Source organism: Chenopodium quinoa, unplaced genomic scaffold (genome assembly GCF_001683475.1).
Source record: "Chenopodium quinoa cultivar QQ74 unplaced genomic scaffold, ASM168347v1, whole genome shotgun sequence".
In the NCBI taxonomy this organism is placed as follows: domain Eukaryota; kingdom Viridiplantae; phylum Streptophyta; class Magnoliopsida; order Caryophyllales; family Amaranthaceae; genus Chenopodium; species Chenopodium quinoa.
The window spans coordinates 134,607-146,194 of record NW_018742418.1 but is presented as its reverse complement, the minus strand read 5'-3'; the positions used below and the strand labels follow the sequence as shown (position 1 = coordinate 146,194).

At 35.6% G+C, this 11,588-nt stretch overlaps 1 protein-coding gene across 1 annotated transcript; it reads left to right on the top strand.

Moving 5' to 3' along the window:
* Window positions 1-2,513: 2,513 nt before the first annotated feature.
* LOC110708089 (protein LSM12 homolog) lies at window positions 2,514-11,056 on the top strand. Its single transcript, XM_021886200.1, has 5 exons — window positions 2,514-2,802; window positions 2,949-3,108; window positions 3,203-3,283; window positions 10,296-10,419; window positions 10,521-11,056. Exons 1-5 carry the CDS (start codon window positions 2,676-2,678, stop codon window positions 10,566-10,568), a joined length of 540 nt encoding a protein of 179 aa, XP_021741892.1. The 5' UTR covers window positions 2,514-2,675; the 3' UTR covers window positions 10,569-11,056.
* Window positions 11,057-11,588: the final 532 nt, after the last annotated feature.

Sequence of the window (11,588 nt, the reverse complement as noted above, 5' to 3'; positions counted from 1 at the left end):
AAATATTTAATATCCTCTCTCCAAAGAGGATATATTGCATTCCTCTTTAAAGTAGTATCCTCTCTTACATTTTTACATGAAGGAGGATACTACTTTGGAGGAGAGAGAGTGAAGGGAGGATGATATATACTCCCCATTGTGTATGCTCTAAAGTGTTGAGCTCATGAGAAAACCCACATGTGAGTGGAAGTGTTATCCCACATTAGTTAAGTGTATAAGTGAGAGTTGGTATTAGGATTTGTATCTCACATTGAAGAAAGTAGAAAATTGTGTCGACTTTATAAGGCTAAGGGGCTACTCCCCTTATTGCCATATGATTTTGAGGTGGAACCTTTTTGGTTACATAAAGTGGACACTCGTAAGGGTACAGCCCAAACATGCATTTAAAGTTTAGTTATATCATCAATTTTTGAATAAAATAACTTACGAGGTAATTTCTCTTTTTTTTATTTTTATTTTGTTTTTTACTTGCAAAATTTTTAATAGTGTGCATTATTCACATACTCAACTTTAAGTTTTACCTCTTAAAAAGCATAATTACATGCGATATTGTACGATTCCTTTCAATGTCTATTTTAATATAATCTATTTTTTTTAATGTTTACAAATGCATCATCAAAGATTAAGATGGTTAAAGTTATGTATTGGCACACATGAAAAATAGAAAGACTTTTTTTTTTCTCTCAAATAGTCCATCTCCTTTTGTTTTCCTTTTTAGTTTATCTCTTTAATTAAGTTTTGCCCTCATGGATTGCAAGCAATTTTGCAAATGCTGCGCCAATAATTTGAAATTTGATCGATTAACCAATATCCCAGATCCCTTGATTGCATCTAATGTCGCCTCCACCTCCAACATTAGTCGAATTGATCCAAGAACCACCAGTGTTGAGCATAAAAGTTATACATTGTGAAATTAATCTAATAAATGGGAGTGGAAAAACCTTTCGTTTTGATATTACCACTTAAGATACTTGGTTGGGGTATCTCATTTAATGAATTTGAAATATTGTTATCTACTTTTGAATGTTTTAAATTTCACTTTATTTATTCTATTCTAATACATGCACCTAAGGTTAACTTTATATTTATGAGTGCACTCCTATTGCAAGTAGTTTCTCCGTTTTTTTTTAAATGCATCACTTTTTAAATAAAGAAGTTTCAATTTAGATGCATCACTTTCTTTTTTAACCAATTAATTCTCTATATCTCTTTCATATCATATGTGCCCCATTTAATTTTTTTTTTCTCTCTACAACATTGTTCTTTTGAGATTCTAAGCAGAGCAAAGCAGGTCTCAGCAAAGCAAAGCAGAGTAGTATTAATAATAATAATAATAATAATTATTATTATTATTATTATCTCAAAAACAAAAAGTCATACAACCTACAATAAATTAGTGGGAAGCTGAGATACAATCTGGGCTCCCACTCCTCTAGCTATAAAAAAGCCTACCCTAATAAATTATTATTATTATTATTATTATTATTATTATTATTTTGAATAAAGATAGATTCATAAATAAAAAGTCATACGACATCTACATAGAGATTTAAATTTAATAAATACATGACAATTGAATCAAATAAAAACATCCTTTCAGCAGAGCTACGAGATCGTTACAAATAGTACATTCTTCATATCCTCTTTTATATCACTGTGATTTACCGCTTTCTTCGACGAGGGGGTCTCTCGATCTGTTGTAGTCGTGAAGAAAAATTTCGTCTGATTCATCTGATTGTAATCGAAGGATTAACCTCTTTCTCGATCCCGCACAAATATTTACCCATGAAACAACTTGTATTATACTAAACTCAAAAAAAACAAAAACAAAACTAGAACAAAGCCCACCATAGGGACACTTACTACCCTCAAGCCCACTATAGGGGTGTTTACTACCTTCAAAGAGTGTAGATTATTATTATTATTATTATTATTATTATTATTATTACTATTATTATTATTATTATTATTATTATTATTATCGTTACGCTTATTAGCTTAATAAACTTTGTAATATTTTTATTGTTATTATTATCGTTAAAAATAAATTTTATTTTTAGCGCTATAATTATAGTCTTTTATTAATCATCAATTATTAATTAGCAATTATCAATCAATTATTACTAATTAATTATCAATTATCGATCAATTATTAATTATTATTTATTGATTATTAATACTAAGTAAAGCATAGCAAATTTTTTCAGCAGAGTAGATTTTAGTGAAGCAGGACAACTTAAAAGAACAAGGCCTATCTTTCTCTACTCCAAAAATTGCCTAAGAGTCCGTGAAAACCAAAATGATGCAACTAAAAAAAACAGAGGAAGTAGTTATTATCGTTTTCTTTTATGATTCCACCTTATCCGTTTTCATGTTATAATCGAAATTGAAACTTACAAAAAATTCCATAATATGAAAACCTAAAGTAAAATGAATCTAACACGATACCACGTTCTCACGTAACCAAGATAAACATGTCAACTAAACAAAGATTAGAGTAAGCAAAATGTACACTAATTCACTAATCCAACATTTCTCAATTGTCATTTTGTCGTAGTACCAAAATTTTCTGCTTCCTCTTCTCTTCTCAATAACCCCTCTCTTTTTGGAGTGCAACTTTTACAGAAAAAAACACTCGAAAGTGCAGAAAATCAGTGCGCAACACTCACACAACAATGGCGATGACAATGGACCCTGAAGAATTCGCAATCGGATGTGTACTCTCAATCAAGACTACATTAGGCGACGAATTCGAAGCCCAAGTCATCACCTTTGATCGAGCTTCCAACGTCCTCGTTCTTCATATCCTTCTCTTTCTTCAATTTAATTCTTCCCAGTTTCATGTTTTTTTGCAATTAATTGATTTTGGGGTTTGATTATTTTGTGAAATTTTATCTGGGTTTTGATTATCATGAGCTCCTTAACCTGGGTTTTTTTTGGGGTTTCACAAGAGGGTTCAAAATCTGGACCTCGAAAAAATTTGAGGTTGTTGAAGGCTAATTATATTAAAGAATTTACATTTTTGCGCCAAGCTGAAGATCCTCTTGATCTTAAGAATTGTTATCTCGATCTTTTTTCTCTTCAAGCTAGAGAGGAATCTGCTATTAGGTTAGTATTTTTGATGGGTGTTATTTTAGGGATGAATTTTTTGTTTCATTTTTTTTGTTATTTGATGATTTGCTGTTAATTGTTGTTTTTCAAGGCAAGCGGAGATTGAAGCGGAGAGGATTGGAGTGGGAGTGACGGCTGAAGCTCAGAACATTTTCGATGCTTTGTCGAAAACGTAATGTGCCCTTTTGATTCTCTTTTTGTTGATGTGATATTTGAGTGTTTAATTTTTGTTTTCTTAAATTGATATGATATGGCATGCATTTTTTGTAATTGGTACTGCATAGTGACTTAGTGAGGATTGTGATGAAGTAGGGGTTAAGGAGGTTGGTATGTATGCAACCTAAGAAAGGCGGCTTCGGAATAAAATTTTTGAGCCTTTGTCTAGTTAGTCTAATTCGTTGTCATTGCATTAAAATGAAAGGTTACTAATATGTTATTACACTCCTTTTAATATTGGTCGTTATATAAACTTCAGTTGGTTTTTAGAAGTTGGGACTTATGGCAAGTTGGATTGTTGAGCAGTAAATATTCTTGCTTTGCTTGAATGATGCCTGAATATGTTGTCTGGCTGTTATTCGTTGGGTGAATGTTCTAGTGTTGAAGGTAAGAGCTTGGAAAATTGCGAAAGGACCTAGGAATAACTGCTCTCAAGGGTGGTGTATAAGTTTAAACTGGAAGAATTAACTGCTTTTGGCACTTCTTAATGGAATAAGGTTATGAAATTTAAGAAGTCTTATGTATGCTTGTTCTAGTCTTGATTCAAGGGACAATGCTAGTTAGTATAATTAGTTTTCTAGACTGAAATGATTGCATATGAAGACTCTAAATTGCTTCCTCCTCATATTTAGCCGAACTTAGGTTTTAGGTGGGACAATTTTTGGCTTGTTCAAATTTTATGTGAACCAATATACTGATAAGCTTGACTTTGGAGGGAGACAATATTAGTCCTTTACATTTTTATGTGAACTTATCTAAATGATTTAGAAGCTTGGCTTTGAAGGTTGTAGACGCTATGCCATTTAAGAATGGTGATATTTGTGGATGGAACTTATAGTATGAGACGCATAAGTTTGCCCAATTCACATGTCCCATTAATCTTCATTACATTGCCTCTCAAGTGGAGGAGCTCCCTTTTCTCTTGTTGGATTCAAGCGTAAATATCGTTTTTAGGTGATACATTCATTGAAATAGCTAGCTGACTTAAGGCAATTAGAATCGGAAAGCTTAACTTTATTGTTGAAAATTTGTTGAATGCATCTCTAGAATTACTCCCTTTATCTCATACTACATATCACACTTGCCTAAAACGGATGTCCCAAAACATGTTACTCATGACTTGTTTTTTCTAGTAAACTCACTCTGTGTGTATGTGCACGCGCGCGCGCGCATATGCTAGTTTGAAGCTTGAACTACAATTTGGGATGAAGGGAGTACTTGGAATCTCTTTGACTATCTTGACCTTTATAGATAAGAGGCTAAACTTTAAAACATTGGAATTCCATAGTCATGGAGGAACCTGGTGGGAGTCAAGTCTTGTTAAGAAATAAAAGAACTCTGAATATGCCTTCTTTATCCCACTTATTCTCTTAGTTAGGGAAGCACCATTGCCATAAAAGGTTCTGGATATAATTCACCACACTTCTTTTCTCTGAAGCACCAATAAATTCGGAATAATAAAAGATTTGTTCTTTCAATGTGTCAATCATCTATAAAAGGCCATGTATCTCACAATTCTTTAGAAACTTGTATGTTATGTATTTGTGCTAATTATTCAGAAGAGGGCAGTGAAATTCATCATGTGCTTCTCCCCTTGCCTTTTCTCTGTGTTGTTAGAATGTTGGATTCTTTTTGCTTTTCACTGTTGTGCAGCTGTGTATCAATTCACTTAAAAACACAGAGAGAGAAACATATTCACATGTAAAGAGTTTCTTTCTGAATATGAAATCCAAGGAAGAGAATCTCTGGAGCTCATTTACTCCCAACCGACGCCCCAAGGTCTTCTAATGTTTGACCTTGTGTGCTATGCCTGTGGAAGATTAGGTATTTTGAGTGCATTTAGATTATAGCAAAGAATCACTGCCTTCTTTGGATAAAATTGTTATTCTAGTTATTTTACTAGTTGAATGGCATATTTAATTTTGGAGACATGATCTTAGTATGGTAGCAAAGAGGCTCGACTTAGGTAGAATAGTCTGTATTTCGCATTACTGATGAATCAGATTTTGTTGTCATATTTTGTCATATAATTATTGTTTGGAGAATGAAGATAGATCATCCCGTTGTTGTGGCTGTACTCATCTTAATGATCTTATTTGTTTGAAACCCTTTTCACTTTGCCCGGTGATAAACTTTGTAGGAGCATCTATTGTTGAAGAGGATTGAATAAAGTAGCCAAGATGGAGTTGCCTTAGATAGAGTTGCTAAGGTTTGTGATGGTTTTGCGGCCCTTTAAGACTACTGAGAAATGACACCAGGACTACATCCGTGTGAACCTTATGTAGTCTATCAAAACTTTGATGCAAATCTTTTTTTCCCTGACATATATGATGTCATGCACTGCATACCCCTAGCTAAACTCCCCGAGTATAGCTTGGATTGCTTTTTTTGAAAAGTGAATGAAATTATTAACATGAATAAAATTTGAGTCTTGCGTCTGAAGAGACATCCCAAACCTTCAGATGTCCACTAGTTGACATAGGATTTTAAATTTGGGAAATAAATGTTTTATAGGAGGTTTGTAACTTGATAGCTTCCCCCGTATTCCGTCCTTCCCTAAATAAAGTTCTCATTTTTCTTGGGCTCAAAGTATGTGAGAAAGACTCCTAGTAGTTTTGTTGATTAAAGGCGAATCACAAAAGAAGTTACTGAGTATAGGGGAAAGTTTTTTTTGGGGACTAAATAATTTTTTATGAAATAGTGGCCCCACTTATGGGATTAAGGCGTTGATTGATTGAAATAGTGGATTGAAGTCTCCAAGTGTCACTCAATGCCACCAAGAGCATAACTAGGCTACAAATGCCGGTTATTGACACCGCGAGCATAGACTAGACTACCCATGTCACTTAATGGTTCCCAAGGGCATATACTAAATACTAGATCACATATAAGTTTAAATTGTGTTGGAAAAGTCCACTGTTCTTTACTATCAGGAACTTCTTGGATGACAAAGGAATATAAAATATATAGGCAAGTTTAATCTTGGATGGTGCTATATAGGCTGATTGATGTTTAGAGTAGAGTGCAAAGAAGACAATGGAAAAAAAATACCCATTCTAGAGACCATGACTCATTTTACTGATACACTTTTGAGGATTCATGAAGAATCTTAAGTTCTTATGGTAGCTAGAGGGAATTTTACTCTTGGGTTGACAAGCAATTGAGGTCATATATGAGAAAATGCTTATGACTGATCAATTTTTTGATCGTGAGGTTGTTCTTGAAGCCTATTGTAGTATCTTGTAATGTAATAAGCTACAGGGAAATTTTTTGAATTTCATGAAGTCTCGTAGTTGTAGGAATATGATAGATCCTGAATTGCTCTGGAAACATATATAAAAGGTTATCTGGAAGTGGATAACTTATAAATTAAAGGAAAAGTGGATGGACTTTTCCAAGTGCCATTTAATGGCCTCCAATAAACTAGACTACATGCGTCTTAATGACCACCAAGAGAATAGACTAGACTACATGGCCTTAGAGAGCATAGACTAGATGATAGGTTTATCAGAGTTGGATTTATTGGAAAATTTTATTCCATGCTTATCTGGCTTTTCTTGGACGATTGTGGGACATGAACTATACACAACTACTACGCAAGTCCTTTTCGCCGTCCTTGTATGATAGGGTCTATTTTATGAATGGGATGACTGATATAGAGAAGAGTGCCAAGAAACCGATTTTGGAGGCTTTACTAATTTTACCAATACTCTCTTGGAGATCCACAGAGAATCGTATTGGGAGTTAGAGGAAAATTTTCACTTTTATATACCAATTATTTGGGGTTATATATTAGGTCAGATTTAAGATTTGATTGTGTTTGATCGTAGGACTTAAGTTCTGAGCAAGTGGTTGTTTTGTTGCTCATTATGGTCAGGCAAAATGAATTCTAAAGGTTGTCTATAATTGGGTAACAATTTAAGGAAAAAGTGAATTGAATCCTAAGTGTCAGTAAATGGCCACCAAGAGCATAGACTAGATTACACGTGACACTTATTGGCCATCAAGAGCATGGCCTGGACTGCATGTAAGATTGACTGATACAGCAAATGTCCATTGTTCCATGCTGTTATGGCTTTTCTTGGACAATGTTGGAAAGTCAAATTTATAGGCTAGTCTTATTTTCTCACTTGTGTTTTAAGATAGGATCTATATTGGTGAATGGAATCACTGATACTAAAAAAAAGAGTGCAAATGATATTTATGGAAAAGAATAGGGGGTGTTTGTCAAATGCCGATGATTGGCTATGATTCATGTTACTGATGTTGTGATTTGTATGATTTTATTTACTTATTCTAGAATACCATTATGTTATTTAGTGGGAATTCTACTCTTGGGTTACCACACTTATGATTGACTGTGTTCCACTAAAGGACTTTTACTCTTTAAGTTTTGATTTTAAAATTGTTTTATTGCTCGGAAAAATGTATTTTAAAGGTTGCCTAATGCCTAAAGGTAACCTATTACATATAAAATAAGCGGATAAAGTCCTCAAAGTGTCACTTAAATACTTAATGGCCACCAAGAATATAGACTAGATTATACTTAGGGGCCGTTTGGTTCGTAAAGTGGAATCGGAATGGAATGGGGAAAGGGTATGGAGGAGAATGGAATGAAACCTTTGAAATTTGCTATGTTGTTTGTTAATAACAAAGGGAAACAAATCCCACCACCATACCACCACCACACCACCACCTAATTCCACCTTTTCCATCCACCAAACCACTCACCGCACCTCCCCCACCATTCGCCGCCCTACACCACCTCTCCCCCACCCCTGGATTAGGAAGATGAGGGGCAGTTGGGTGACTTTTGCTTTCGAGCTGCATATGGGTCAATGGAGGAGGTGGAGGAAGGGGGAACAAACAACCAGGTGCGGCGAGGGGTGCGGGGAGAGGCGACGAGTGATGACGAGGCTGGCCGTGGTGCGGCGAGGGGTGGGGGAGAGGTGGCCGACGGATCTAAGTGGAGGGGAGGGTTGTGAGTGGGTGAGGGAATGATTTTCCGGTGAGAGAAGGGGCGGCGAGATTCCGGTGAGGGGCGGGGGATGGCGGCGAGATTCCGGTGAGGGGCAGCGAAGTTCCGGCGAGAAGTGGCCTGGGTGAGGGTGGTTGATGTGGGTATGATGGTGGTTGGGGAAAGGAAACGGAAAAGGCTAGGGGGGGTGGGGAATGGGAGTAGAAGCTTTTTGGGTAATCAAAGGGGAAAGAGAATGATTGAAATGCAAAAAAAAAAAACAACAACAAAGGGAATGATACCCATGGAATCCCATTCCCTTTGATTATTACCGCGAACCAAACGGGCCCTTAATGTTTTTATGGCTCTTGTTGGACTGCAATGGAACTTGTAAATATATAGTAAAATCTAACCTTTTCTCTAGCCTCTGAAGCTCTAAGGTGGGGTCTATGTTGTTGAAATAGGATGACTGATTTTACAAAAAGCGTTCAAGGAATAGTTTTGGAAATGATACCATTATGTAGAGTCAATGACCCTGCTGACCCATGTTAGATATTTTCTGAATTGAAGTTCGTATGACAGTATGAGACTAGACTTAGGAATTGTAAAATTCTAATCCCTCAGATTTTTATCTGTTCTCTTTTCAGAAATCTTGCTATGATTGAATTAAATCTCTATTGAATTCAGTATTGCGGCTTCAAAGCCTTACAACCTAAGATACTGCTATGCATATGCAAGGACTCTCCTACCAACGCTATATACCTGAGAAAAAGACAAAGGAGTAGCTGCCATGCAGCTGTCATATGACTGCAAGCAGGCTGTAAATCAGCTCAATAAAAGACAAAACTAATAACACCTATGAACATAAGGACAATAATACAAAAACACATGAAATGTGGGAAAGCTAAAGGTTGTCATATTTTCTAACTGTATTTTCTCTAAGGATGAGTATTCTGTATGCTCAATAATAGGACATTAGGACTTAAGTATGTGATTATTTTGAAGCCTATAGGAAAATTTTGTAACAAATTTTGGGTTTTTTTTTTTTTTTTTTTTTTTTGATTTTGAATTCAAAAAAGCCTCTTGACAATGTATAGGTTTCTGATTAGTCACTAGGACCATGAAGAACTGACCTCTAAGACTTAATAACCAAGGCTAACTGGGGAAAAATTGGTGGGATGCCTTCAAGTGATTGGCTCATAGCCCACTAAGACTTTATGAGTATATCAATGATTTCACTCCAAAATTAAGGTCATACATTGATCTCATGATACATTTTTGGAGGTTGGAAAAAATTTACATAGTCTAGTAGAAAATTCCAATATTAATAAAGATTTTAAGTCCCTGGATGTGCTTTCATTGGAACCATAAATGATCGGATTAAAAAAAGCTTAAGGAATCAATTGTTTTGAAGTTTGAACTTTTGCTCGTGAGACATTTCAAATTTGACGGAATTCGGAGTGAAGCTCACTTGGGTTGCATGCTCATTTGTCCATTGAGAACCGTTGATCACTCTAAGCTTAAGATTTAAGAATACTTGCGTTGTAGGTCATGATGTTCTATAGGTTTGATCTCACATTATATTTACACTAAATGACATAGTTTGCTGTTTACATACCAATCCCTCTCTCATAACCTTGGTTTAATTTCACATATGTTCCAAATTTCTTAGAAGATAACATGGCAAAGTCAAGTCTCCTACAGGTAGTAAATATCCTTTGTATTTCATTTTTTTTTTTGTTACATTTAGCTCCTTCTGTTACCTCCAAGGGCTCCAACAGTGCTTGGATGTGGATTGTTAATTTGTTATTGGTAGTAGCTATACTGTTGAATCCATTTGCTCAAAGACTAATTCTTGTGTTATGTAAGCATGTTTCCAGCACTTTGAGCAAATAATGCTATGCCCATTGCTGCTTTTAGATGATTAATTTGTAGAATTGGGTTGGTCACTAATCTTAGAATTTTTCTGCACCTTCTGATGGGGTATTCACATTCATGGATGTTTATGTAGGCTTCCTGTGCGCTGGGATAAGACTGTTATAGTTGTGATGGATCAAGTACGAGTTAGTCATCCATATTTTCCCGAATCTGTTTCTGGAGGTACTCCAGCAGCAAATGAGCGTGTCAAGAAAGTGGTAAGACTAACGCAGACTGTTGATTTTTGAGAGTACGAGCGCTCCCTATTTTCATCCTTTTGCCCCCATTAGTCTGACTTGTGCTTTCGTCTCATTCTTAGCTTGAACTTGAAAGGAAGAGGCTGCATGCTCGTGGGTCATCTTCATAATCTTCTTACCTTGCTGATATGTGTATCTGCTGTGGGAAGAGCACCAAGGTATGCATTAGGAGGGTTTCAGTCACCATACCAGAATCTCTCTCTATGATTGTGTTGCCTTGGTCCAGACACTACCGAAGCACATATGAATGAAGAAAGATGATTTTTCACGCATTGTTTCTTGTAGCTGATGTCAAAGAGGGCTGGCATCAATCGAAGATCTTAGATGTCATTACAGTAGGTCTAAAAATGACATGGAAAATGTTTTGCTTAGTGTCACATATCTCTTCTGTTTTTCCTTCTCTTTTGTCAGGCTATGAGGGTATTTACAGGACTGAGATTAATATCTCAGATATCATTCTGTTGGAAAATAGAATATTTGTTCAATGAATCGAACTTGCATAAATCGATTATGATGTATTGTGTGGGAGTATAGAGCTGAGGTTGCAGGAAAAGAACAAGACCGTTTTATACATGACTTGATGAGTTGTTTTTATTCAGGCTAGTCTACATTGATCCCTTTAGAAATCAGGATGAGACTTTGAGAAAGGTGGAAACCTCAACCTAGGAAAAATATAAAAGAAAAAACAATGGCAAAAGGGATAAAGAATATGCCATTATCACAACCCTACACAGAAACAGTCACCATGTTGTTTCAGAATTTATGATCTCTTTTTCTCCAACGAATCTCTGAACTTTTTTTTTTTAAAAAAAATAAAATTATTTATTATTATTTTTTTGATAAGAACGAATCTCTGAACTTGATCCCATTAAAATTTCACCATTGAAATTTATCTTTGTAACATTTTTATTCACCCTGCACAACACAACCTCCAATTCACAAGAGAAACTTTGAAGAAATTTGGAGACTTTGGTGGTGGTATGGAGAGAGGAATGGAGCGAGAAGAGTTGTTCTAGGCGATGCATAGGGCGGTGTTGGTGTCTATGTTAGGGAAGTAGCAGTGGAGGGGTTGAGGAATATAGAAAGGGACAGGAGCCACGGAGGGTGGGGATGATTTAAGAAAACTAGGA